General features: G+C 41.8%; 1 protein-coding gene across 3 annotated transcripts in view; it reads right to left on the bottom strand.

Annotated features, from left to right (window-relative positions):
* LOC121273112 (basement membrane-specific heparan sulfate proteoglycan core protein-like) overlaps positions 1-5,502 on the bottom strand; it is a 34,617-nt gene extending 29,115 nt beyond the window's left edge. For all 3 annotated transcript variants that reach the window (XM_041180087.1, XM_041180086.1, XM_041180089.1), the window contains exon 1: positions 5,389-5,502. Coding sequence is in view for 2 of the 3 variants with exons in the window: in XM_041180086.1 (XP_041036020.1) it covers positions 5,389-5,419 (31 nt within the window). In the remaining variant the exon portion in view is untranslated. The remainder of the gene's footprint in view (positions 1-5,388) is intronic.
* Positions 5,503-12,885: the final 7,383 nt, after the last annotated feature.

Below are 12,885 nucleotides of genomic sequence, written 5' to 3'. Positions count from 1 at the left end.
AAAACAGAGTTAAAGTTTTGGGTCCATATGAACCTTCTTCAGACCAATTGGGTGAGTGTAAGAGGATAGTGCGGAGTATCATGAACAACATGCCACTTTCGAGCTGCATGGTTTGTTTCTTTGCTGTAAATGCAAATTATTTCAATGGATGTTAGGGGTGAAGTGACAGAAAACTGGAAACCTCCGCTTTCAGCTTCGGAGCCCTTCACTTCTGATCAAGTGAAATTTAACCCTCACAGCAAGAACAGTACATCAGAGTGACGATCCTATTTGAACACACTGAATAGAAATATATTGTGAACATATTTTGAGATGAATTCAGACTTAAACTTAATTGATCCGTTCTAAGAGTGCCACCTTTCTGAGGGCAACAGCAGCAGCTGCTGATTCTCAGGCATCCATTATCATCAAAACTGATTTCAAGTCTGTTAAACACAGACAATTATTCAATATTTTACAAGCAACTTCCAGCATCCCAATGTCTGGATGCATTTGGGGACATCGCACTAACACAATTGGTTAAATTGAAGGGTAATGTCAGGCATAGTGCAGTTCTGTGAAGGTATGAACGTACCAGAATCGACTAGAAAGTCATTATTTCAGCTGGTTTAACCTCTGAGAGGCAGTGGAGCTTGCCAGCTGTTCACTGCGAATTAAGGCATGGAAGGGTGTCACTTAAAACTAACCCCACGATGGGTATGTATGTCAGGACAGGGGAGTCATATTCTCAAGCCTGAGCATCAGGTTTAAGGGAGGAGAGAACGCCCAGGAGACTAAAAGTGGGGAGCAAGGGAACAGTGGAATGCAGCAGATGCAACTGAACGGATGGCGTTAAAGTATGAAATGGAAACGCATTGTTATAATCTTTTGATGTGTGTTAACCTTTTTAATTAATGAAATTCTCTAACATCAACACAGACAGGGACGTAAAATTCGAGACCTCTCTGCAGACCTCCAATGTTGTGCGGAGCCAAGGTGGATTTATGAAAGAGAAATCATGTTTGACAAAATTGCTAGAGATTAGTAAGTGGTGTAAACTGAAGGATCGATAAAGGGGAACCCCTGGGTGTGTTGCATCTGATTTTTCACACGGCTTTTGACAAGCTCCAAAACAATATATTCCGGACAAAAAACAGTGCGAATGGCATTGGGTTAATAAATTGGCATGAATTGAGAAACGTTTTCACATAGAAAATAGAAAGTAGAAATGAACGGATCATTCCAGCTATTCACGCAGTGATTTGTGGGGGGAGTTGGGGCGGTGTATTGTCACTGGACTAGTAATCCACAAACCCAGGATAATGCTTTGTGGACCCTGGTTCCATTCCCACCATGGCAAATTGTGAAATTTCAATTCAATGTAAATCGGGAGTTGGAAGTGTAATGATGAAAATGAAACCATGTCGGAAAAATACACCTGGTACATTAATGTCATTCAGGGACGGAAATCTGTAGTCCTCACCTGGTCCGGCCGACATGAGACTCCAGATCCGTAATGGTGTAGTTGACTCTTAAATGCCCTCTGAACAAGGGCAAATAAGGATGAGCCATAAATGCTGACCGAGCAGGAAACGAATATTAAAATGGCTTGCCACAGGCCTCATTGCCTGCAGCCCTCCCCCTAAGTTGGGGTGGGTGGCGGGTTCTTTTGGACATGGATAAGGAGGAATTTATTCACCCAGAGGAGGGTGACTCTTTGTAATTCTCTACCCCAGACGGCTGAGGAGGTTCATTCATTGAGCATCTTTAAACAGACATCGATAGTTTGAGTGGTTCAGAAGATGCAAACGTTATGTAGATAGTGTACGAAAATGGCGGTGTGGTAGAGGATCAGCCATAAACTAATTGAAAGGCAGTGCAGCTGAATGGCCTCTTGCTGCTTCCATATTCCTTCGAAATTCAGATAAGCCAGCCATGAGTGTGTCTTTGAAAGGCCAATCAAGTTATTCACTCTTAGACGTTATTTCCAGAAGATTCGTAGTTTAAAAAACGAATTTTAAAAAATCACATACATTTTGGACTGAGTGAACCCTTAACTGAAGGACGGTTGAAAACAGCTGGGTGGAATATATGCTCATATATGGAACTTCTTTTGAAATCACCAAACAGGTTTTCTACTGCAAGTGCTGGAGTTCCATTCTGGAATGGATGAGCTGTTGATGGTGGCATTTTGGGTTTTTAAAGATGGAGATTGAGAGATAGATTCTAAGGATAGGAGAAAGCTGAAGTCCTGTTTTCTTTGAGCGACATTAGTCTCCGCTCATTCTGCAGATCCATATCTCAGTGTTATGCTCCTACGTAGCTGGGTGAACGAGGAAGTGGAGTTAATGGAAAGACCCAGACCTGAAGGCTGACTGAATACTCAACTAGAGATATATCAACAACATACACACGCTGCAGAATATCACGAAACACCTAGAATTCGATGGCAAGAAGGCAACGAGATAGAAAAATCAGCAAAGATGCTGATAATGATCTGTGTTACAGGGGATATTAACAGCACTTAGCATCATAGAGGAAGTCAGTGTTTTCAACTCGAGGGAGCTTCAGTACAAAGAAAGAGGAAATGAGCTACTGGCAGTAAGGTCAGATCTCTCAAAATAAATGTATTACAATGCTTCCAGCTGATGGAAAATATTCTCCCCCTCAGTTTGATCTTATTGTCCCGAGGACGCTGATTCACAAATGCAAACCCGCGCCTACTCAAACTACTCCTCCAGCCTTTTGTTCATTGTTGTCTCCAGACACAGAGTGGGTTGTTTGATCTGAAGTCAGTGGTGATTTTGGCGGAACTTCACATTCCTACAGCGCATGCTCGCTCCCCTGCTTGGAGGAAATATTCACGACATTTGGCTTCCATCAGTTGTCTCGGAGATGTGGGCTGATTGGTCGCGGCAGCATCTCCTCTTAATGGAAATCGGGCAAGTGAGAAGAACAGTGCATGAGAACCATGGACGTGCATAACCAAATTGAATTAAAATATACTGCAAGAGTCCTTCAGCTATGACACCAATCGACGCTCACAAGTTAATTACTATTAGGCCACAACATTGAAGCAGAATCAATAGAATTTCTTCTCGTTTACTAGACATGTGGCATCAGTTGAAATATTTAATAATTCCCCTCATGGCCTCCTAAGCTGTAAAGAACGATGAACAATTCGGGGAAAAATTGAATAGAGAATGGAGTTTCCAAGCATACCACGCTTCATTTTTGCAAACGGATGGTTGGAAATGAGGATATTCAGAGATTAACTCAGAGCATCAAGGGAGCTGGAACACAGTTTGAGGACATTAACGTCCATTCACAGTGCAGATCTAGATTTCAGAGAAATGTTCAACTCTAGCAGACCGAAAGGGGTAGTGGAGTGCACAGAATTTCTAAATATTCCACTCAGCCTGAATCATGTTTCTGCTTTACGTGCGCTAACATCACAGACTATGGAAAAGTTCCATAGTCCCCCAATATTTGTACAGATAGAAGTAGCAAAAGAAGGCATGTCTTTCTGAAATGGTAATACTGATAATGAAAATTTTACACTGAAAATTTACTAAAGATAGATCTTGAAGTTTACAAGTGGCGGAGCTGTGACTATTTCCTTTGAGAGTTTATTCCAATGTGGGATTGCCCCTGGGATGAAAGATACCTGACACACTGTCTTTGAAATACATGCCATTTGCAGTTTAATTTTAAGATGTGTGCTCTCCAGCAATGTTGAGGTGTCCAGGCTTTAGTCTCAAAGTCAACCACAAATATCAAAAAGCGCCTCAAATTCAGTTTCAGTTTTGAAAAGGAATCAGAAAAGTGGCAAATGGTCAGCGATGCAGCAACAGTGCCAACAACAAAGGCTGTATCGCCGAAATCAGTATTTTTAACTTGGAGAAGTGCAGGTTCAAAGAAAGCGAGACATGATTTCCCCTTGAGCGCGTTTAGGACGGGGAAAGGCGGGGTGTTCTCACGGACTTTAACGACATCCCTTCTCCCATTTGTCTCTATGTCTCCTGAAGGTGCTTACTCCCAAGAGGCGATATACGTGGGCCGCCCTGCAGGAACCCACAGCATTATGCGCTCGTTTCAGTGCAGACACTGAAAGGGTCCGAGGCAGAGCTTCACCATCGAACTGCGCATGCGCGCGTCCAAGTGGAACAGCGGAGAGAAAGGATAACGGAGTGAATATTGACCGAGATCCTGTAAGTGAATCAGGGAAATTATGCCCAATGGTAGGGGCGGTATGTCCTCTTGTTGGAGATCAGTAACACAGCGAAAGGTGAATGTTGAACCTCGAATATTGCTTTAACGTGTAGAAGAGGATTTTGACATATTACATGACAGAAGGAGGCCATTCATCCATCCTACTTATTCTGGCTTTCTTAAACATTTGTCCAAATTCTCCCACATATCAGAACTTAATGTCCGTAATTAATCACTTCTGTTTAAATACTTTCTCAATGTTCTGGTCGAATCTGCTTTCCGCGTTCCTGCAGTTAGACCATTCCCGATCAATTTAATCCTCAATATGAGAATGTCACTGCTAATTGCCCTTCACCCAGAAGTTTTAACTCATTCATTGATAATTACAGACCTGTTTGCGAAATGATATAATATCTCCCTGTGCTCTTTATCAAATATCAATAGATTTATGAATAACCCTGTCAGTTTCCTCCTTAACCTTCACTGTCCTAAAACGAAAGGAGAACAGATAGAAAAGAAAAACACATTTCTCTAGTCTCCCAACTTCATTGAAGCGTTTCATTTCTGGTAACAATCACCATTTCTCCAATACGGATAGGCCTATGTTCAATTCAATTCAGGGCCACTGGGGATCATTCAAGTTAACCGGCTGAACTAGTGACCGGACACAATCCGACACAAACAGCAGCGTTAGTGTTTGGTTCTGCATCATGTCCTCTCCCTTAACCGAAAGAGGAAGCTTTGCCTTCAACACTGTTCTAGGGCAAACGCCTCTCTGCCCTGTCCTTCGGTGGTATGGCATTGTTTGGTTTCTGAGCTCGGTCGCTATTTTCCAGTCAAACAGGCTGATTACAGAAGTTATAAAACAAGACGCTGACAGTACCCTCAGCAGTCATCCACTTAGCGACGCCTGGAAACGGGGCCAGGAGGTCACCCTCAGCAGCAGACACGCTTTCTGTTCTCTGCTCCGATCTAAATCGCTCACATCTCCCGAAATGTAAAAACAAATTCACTCCTACACCGTTCCTCACGGTGAATTCAAAACAGTCAATTTCTGCTCCGGTAATGAAACCTGATACAATGCACATCAAACCAGTTGTTGCCCTCAGTCCCATTCTCCCTGCGCTAGTTACCCACTCAGCCACCATACAGACCAGAAACCCAGTACAGCCGGTGCAATAATGCTTGAAGACTCACCAAAGAGCATTATCGAAATGCCTATCTCCATGCTCCAGACCCAGCTGCTTCGAGAGATGAGAGTTGGAAAGAAAGGCGGCTGCCTTCCTTCTTCCAAGGCTCAGAACTTCAAACCAGGAAGCATTGAATGAGAGAGGAAGCAGAGGCTGGGAGGCAGTGAAGAGGTCACGACAGTTAAAGCAACAGCTCTGAGTTTTGTACAACATGCAGTGAGATATGGATGTGGTTGCTGCATAATAGAAAATGTTAACCTTTGTAAGTTAAACAATGATCACGTGTTTAATAGCCTACAATAGCCTATAAAGCAGGAAGAACAACCTGAAATATTTTTGCCGTTGGGAGTTTGTCATTCATCATGGTCAAGTAATCAAAATCTGGGGGTGAGGGGATTTAAATGTCTCCGATGTCTGTTTTTTTTAAGGAGAATTTATCTGGTATGGGGTTTTATAAAAGGGACAGTCATTCATCAACAACGTAATACGAAGAATTAACAAACCATATGACAAAAAATAGCCCCCTTTGTTCCTGGCAAATAAATAACAACGGAATTGGAACACATCTTGCAATCATGCAACAAACCAAATCATTAAGTGCGGCTAAAGGAGGTGCCGTCCAAGTGATGTGTCACTGATACGTTATTTTATTGAGCCATCGGTTAATTAATAATGTTCCACACTCTTCCATAGATTGAATGATTGATTCAGTCATGTTCTCCTTGTCTCATTTCCTCATTGATTATTTACTTCATTGAATTATTCATTTCGTTACGAAGAAGTTTTTTTATATTTGGTTAATGCATAATTTATATTTTACTCTTTTTTTCTGGCCTCATTTTTAATCCCAATACATTGCAATGCCAGTAAGACAATGGTGGAACGCCAGCCGGCTAGATTATTCAAGCTTCCAATTTACTCAAGTGACATGAAGCAGGAACAGGCAGCCAGAGCATCAGGCGATTGTGAAACACCCAATCTACCATTGACATTCACTCATACTCTCTTTAAAATTTTCAAATGTTTCTGAGATCATACATCAAAATTCAGTTGCCTGCGTGAAACACAATGACCACAGTAGACATGGATTCACCGTATTCTTGTGAAATGGACAATCAGGAGGACTTTAAGAACTGATTACCAAGCCAGGAAGATGAGTTGGGAGAATGGAATGCTAAACGAAAACAGGCTGGAATACCTGTTTAGTTTATCTCTGTCTGCCGCTTTCTTTCTCTTGCAATGAGTGCACCAAAATTAGCAAAATAACCATGCGGAGAAGGGAAATCTACTGCAAAGAGAGACCCCTACTAAATAATACGTCGAAATCTGCTCCATAGAACTACATCCAGGACGACAATCGAACAAGACGGCCTCAAGTGGAATCGCATCATCGAGGCCAGCTAAAGGACACTTAACATTATAGACGTTATTTTTATCTACTTCACGAACTGAGAAACGTGCCTAAAAACATTACATTTATACCAGCAAGTATACTAGTGCGTCTGTGTGTCTGGGGCGGGTGGGTGGGGAGGGGTGGTGGGGGACTGGAGGTGGGGGGTGATCCGGCTCGGGTGTGTGTGTAGGGGGACCTCTGGAGTGCGTGCCGGTCTCGGGAATGTGTGTGAGCCTCTGGAGTGTGCGTCGGTCTCTGTGTGTGCCACGGGAGTGTTTGACGTATGAATAGAGTTTGCAATTTTGCTAGTGTGTTGCAAAAACGGGGAATATTTTAAATATATACACCTTGTGTTTGTTTAACCTCAGAAAGCATGTCGAGGTAATATTTTATAATTCGAAAGCGTATCAAGTGAGATCCTAATTTATTGGCAAAGCATATTTTCACTAAATTTACAAATATTGTTACAGTCAAACCTCGAAAGGGGGGATAAAGACGTCACTTTTACCCGCGCTCCCGTGGTTGTAACAATTAATACTTTCATTTATGATTTGATCCATTGTGCAATCGGTTATTGAACGTTTGTTTCATTCTAACTGCAAAGTTAATGAGGCCAGGTTCTGTTGTTTTATTGTTTTGTTGTTCTGTCGAAGGGTCATGAGGACTCGAAACGTCAACTCTTTTCTTCTCCGCCGATGCTGCCAGACTGCTGAGTTTTTCCAGGTAATTCTGTTTTTGTTTCTGGTGTTTTATTCCTGCATAACATTGTCAAACACGGTGATAATATGTTGGTACGACATCTTATACAGCTCGCCATTGAAACAGAAAAGGAGCGGGGATTGAATAAACACAGTGACTGCATGAATCTCATTCACCTCTTGGACTGAAATACACAGGGCCATTCAGAGCCGAAGTGATCAGCGTTTCATTTACGTCCGCGTCATACAAGAAGAAAATCCCTCCTTTAGCGTAACCCACTTTCGCCATGGTAAAGGTTTGTTCCTGCCAACAAGTATATTTCATATCTGAATAATCCTCTTTCCCTGGCTTGTATAAGTAAAAGATGATGTCCTGAAAACCCCGGGGGCCTGTGCAGTTAAACGTGACTTCACCACCCTTAACAACAACATCACTATCCACTGATATATTTGGTTTTGGCAGACCTGAATTAGAAAGGAAAAATACTGCAGATTGAGTGAAAGGAAAAATCCGAAATGAAATATTAACCTTTTCACTTGGTGAATAGAGTCAAAAAATGCTAAAATTTCATAAAACACTGTTTAGCAAGCAGTTGGACTATTGTGTCCAATTCTGCACGCCACACTTTGGGAAGGATGACAATGCTTTGCAATGGATTAGGAGGGCGCGCACTGGGATGATTCCAGCCATGAGGCTTTCCGTTATGTGGAGAGACTGAATGAATCCAACTGGAAATTTTCTCGTCAGTTCAGGGAAGTTTAAGAGGAAATTTTATAGCGATATTCGAAATCGTGAAAGATTTGTGTAAAGTAAATAAGGAACAATGGCTTTCGGTGGTAGATTTTGAGTAATCGGATAACATGGCTTTTATTAGTTTGTCAACAGCACCAGAGGAGAGATCAGGAAAATTGCACTGACGTAGCAATTTATGAGGAATTGAAATGTTCTCTCTGACAGTGTAAAGGAATCAGAATAATCAGTGTCTTTCAAAAGGAATTGGATAATCACTGGTGTGAGAAAAATTGCAGATATATTGGTTAATGACTTGGGTGTGGAGCTGGTTTACCTTCGCAAGAGGAATTAGAGATGGCAATTAAATTCTGCTCTTGCCAGTTACCCACAGCTCCCAAGAACGAAAAAGGAAAGCGGGTCTAACTCTTTCAAAGAGCCGCCATAGCCAGGGCGGGCCGAGCGGTCTTCGCGTGTGCTGCTGGGTTTCTTAGTTCAATGATTACTCGTAATACTGACGGAAATGGGTCATCCCATGTGGTCAGGATGTTTCGTTACAAACAAAAGGTGATCACAAAGCCCCTCTCTGTGAGTCAAGACTGGAGCAATTGAACAATCAAATTAACATTCAATGGTCCCTTCACTCATCTGCTCTAACGGGGTCACTGGGCTCAGATTCCGACCATCTACTTTAGACGGAGGTTCGGTATTTGCACTGGTACCGCCCTCCTTGGCTTCTATTTGTCAACCCGAATTAGCCAATGGTGTCCTTCCTGACGATTTGTTCAGAGGGAAACAGTTAAGAATCTCTGTTAAAGTTGATTTTTGCGGGATTCTTTCTGTTCACTGTGCAGGTGATAACGATGGTCTCGCCTTCTAAATACACCCCAGACGGCTGATCAAGTGGGCCGTGTTAGGTGTTCTGTGGTGAAATGCTTGGAATGAAAAAAAGCATAAATGGATTTTCAGTTTTTCTTGTACAGTGAAACTCACTAAGAATTGAGAGATATTAAAGGGAAATGTTTGCAGAGACTGTTGAGATTGGAGACAACGTGCAGTTTTTCTTCTCTCAATTGAACATAAGAACATAAGAAATATGAGCAGGGGTAGACCATTCGGCACTCCAGCTTGCTCGCCATTCCAATGAATCATTAGCAGAATCAAGTAGCAGTGCGAAAGCGATTAAATTAAATGGGAATGCATTTCAAAACCCCAGGCATTAGCGCTAAAAAAATATCACTCTGGATTATCAGGGGTAGAAGGGGATTGGGTATTTTGCAATTCTTATTTCACTAATTTAGTTAAGACATAACCTGATTGAAATGATTGAACAATTCGCATGAACAGTGGGGATTTTCAGTTCAATTCGTAGTATGCACTATTAATGCAGCAAGGGTTTCTGGGCATTGTCAGCAAGATATAATAACTTTCAAAAGGTTATTGAAATTTATTGTAAAGTGCAGTAAAGTTGTCTATCTATGGTGTGTGTGACGGGGAGGGGCGTGGGCGGGAGTAGGAGGGGGGACTTAATTGAATAAAAGGCCGCTGGTCTGAAGGCTTTTATGTAAAAGATGAGCGAGGTTTCGAACGTTAAGTAGATAAACATAGGTGTAAAGGGAACATTTGCATTTTAAAATAAACGAAACTAGCTTGGATTAAAAAGAGACGGTAAAATGTTTCACCTAGGAATGTGAAATTAGGAAGCAGTTTGTTTATTTTTCCCAAAGATTTCGGGTAAAATTGGGACTGTGATAAATTTTATTATTTGAGAGAAATAAGGCCCATGACATAGCGAAAGATTGAGAATTTGCATTCAAAGAGGAGCACATGTATAAAGGAGACAAGGTTGTGTGTTAGGGAAGACATTCTAAAATCTAACACATATCTGAAAAGACTCCAGTATTGGGGACTCAAGCTTTTGCCTACAAGGAACTAAAGCTGAGAAGAAAAAAACACTTTGAATTCGACTGTTAAGAGTACTGTGTGTTTCTTTACATGGGTCTTTTAAAATGTACTCACTGTTTCCTAAACAGATGTGTGACTGGGGCTCAGGTTAATTACGAGTTTTAGAAGTTATCCTAGTAGTAATTTGTAGAACTAAGTATGTGTTCAAAAATAATTTCTCTCTTGATAACGGTGTAATTCAGCTGTTTAAGAAACCTGTAAGAGTTGGTGTTTTTTTTTTAATGACTTCAAAGCCCGCACCTTGTAATAAATTCAAATTGCATATCGTTGTGTCGTTGTTTCAAGTTTCACTATGGGATTTGGCAGTTTGCAATTTAAAATCCAGCTGCCATAACAGGCACTGAATGCTCTTTTTCCCCGTTTGGAGGTTTTGGTTATAGGCAGCAGGTGGCCTGTGAGTTCATGATTCTCATCGTTGTTAAAGTCCCAGAATTCCGAACTGTTGTGGAACAAATGCCATTCAGACTTCATATTGTTTGGACGCGAAATGGTCTCAGTTGAATTAAAATTAAGTCAACAGATGAGTATGATAACAGACTATATGTTCCAGAGTTCAGACACAGTCTAACTCCAATACATATTCCACCACAAAAATGGAGGATCACGAAATAAGCAATTATACTCTATTATATTAAATTCATTCACGAAATGTGGGCTTCGCTGTCTGGGCCAGCATTTATTGCCCATCCTTAGTTACACTTGAGAAGTTGTTGATGAGCGGCCTTATTGAACAGCTCCAATCCATGTGCTGTAGGTGCACACCTACACATAGGGAGGGAGTTCCAGGAATTTGGCCCAGCGGCAGTGAAGGAACGGCCGATATATTTCCAGGTGCGGATGGTGAGTAACTTGGAGGGAAACTTCCATGTGGTGGCATTCCCATGTATCTGCTGTCCTGGTCCTTCTAGGTGGTAGCAGTCGTGGGTTTGGAAGGTGCTGTCTAAGGAGCCTTGGAGAATTACTGCAACTAGTAAAATTGAAATCTAAACAAAGACTTTGGAATGGAAGAACTTTGGGAACACGGAATTTGTTTTACTCAGTGACCGATTATAAAATTCTAACATGAAGGCATCAAGCAAATGGAGTGCGGATTTCTCGAAATAAATTGTGACCATCAGATGTAAAGCTGAATTTTCAGTTGAGGAGGAAAGCGTTCCCCAAACACTGACATATTCTGTGATCAGAAATCAGTCAGAAGGCTCGACTGGTGACACTATTTGCATTTGTATTCCTGGGCCTGTTTATACACATTGACAGCTTTATATTCTGTTTTTTTTTCAGAGTGAGAACTTTTGATTATGTTGAAGGTTCTGGTGAAGGAGTAAATTGAAACCCTTCATACCAATGGATCATTTTTTGGAGTAAGGACACTAATTTGACCATAGAGTCATTGCGTGTTTCTGATAGTTTGCGGTAGCAATCTTGACGGTAAACGGATCTCAGCGGGTGAATTCAGGCACCCAATGTCAGAGAGGTGATGCCAAGAGTTTAACTCTGAGGTGAATGGCTCTCCTAATGGTTTTCTCTGGCGCCATGAGAAATAATTCATTATGTTACAGGAATATATATTGTTGAAAATACCAAAAGGATTGCTGAAACTTTCTACAAATCCAAGTTTTCTTCCACTTACCTGCAGTTGTGACCGTTACAACATTGCTGGGTTTAGACTCTAACAGCCTTGGTTCCAAATCCACATTTATACTGACTTCCAGCGTTTTCACCTGTAACTGCATAGGTGCCGCTGTGTCGCTCTGTGCTGATTTTACTGGAGTAGAGGTAAACATCATTCCTCTATAGGGAAATGGTTCGATAGCGATAATCTCCAGTCATAGTGCTAGTAATGATTACCTTCTCTCTTACTACATACAGCCCAGTCGGTTAATCAAGAGATTTGACTGGCGTTATTCATGACTCTTCGGTAGATAAAAAACATAGGTAGGAATTAAGTTTAGATAAGGACTGGAGGAAAAGTATGTATCGTAACAAGTTAAATTTTGGTAACTCAACAAGGAACGTTCAGTGTGGGAGAAAGTGATTGCACCCAGGACTGCGGTCCTAATACAAAGGCGAATAAGGTATTTGATATCGAAGGACCTCTGGACTCTGCAACAACTGTACAGCTAATGATTTACAGTCAAGTTGTAATCATGGTTGCACTGTAGGTATCACAGCAACATGCGTGTACCAAGTAAGATCACATCAAGACAAATCAGTCAATGCTACCAAATTAGTTAAGGAGACTCTCTTTGGAGATAATGCCAGCATCTTTGTGTAAATTGAAGTCTCATGTGTAATAATGAAGGAACGGTTCAGCATTCCCCACCTCCCATGTGTGGGGAGAGCGAGACGCTGTCGTGTGGTCAATGGGGGTTGGAACAGGACACACGGTGAGCCTGCGACGTCGCACTGGACTTAACCCAGTCGCTGGATAGACTGTGATGTCATCCACCAATGATCACCAGATTTCCCCCAGTAACAGAGCCCTTCAGCTGCTGACTGTCCCTTCACTCCCTACCGCCAACCACAGCCCCTGTAGCGACAGCTCATCTACAGCTAGTGATTACAGTCTCATTCTTTCAGAGCTTCTGTCAAGAGTTGAACGATCAAATGAATGGCCATTTGGATTTGCCATTCTATCCTGATACTGAACATTTCATTTGTTTGCAGGATATTAAAGACGGATTTGTGAATATGCCAAGCCCGTTTAATAGACATATT

Source organism: Carcharodon carcharias, chromosome 39 (genome assembly GCF_017639515.1).
Source record: "Carcharodon carcharias isolate sCarCar2 chromosome 39, sCarCar2.pri, whole genome shotgun sequence".
In the NCBI taxonomy this organism is placed as follows: Eukaryota; Metazoa; Chordata; class Chondrichthyes; order Lamniformes; family Lamnidae; genus Carcharodon; species Carcharodon carcharias.
The sequence above is the reverse complement of the archived record's forward strand: the minus strand, read 5'-3'. Positions and strand labels throughout refer to the sequence as shown.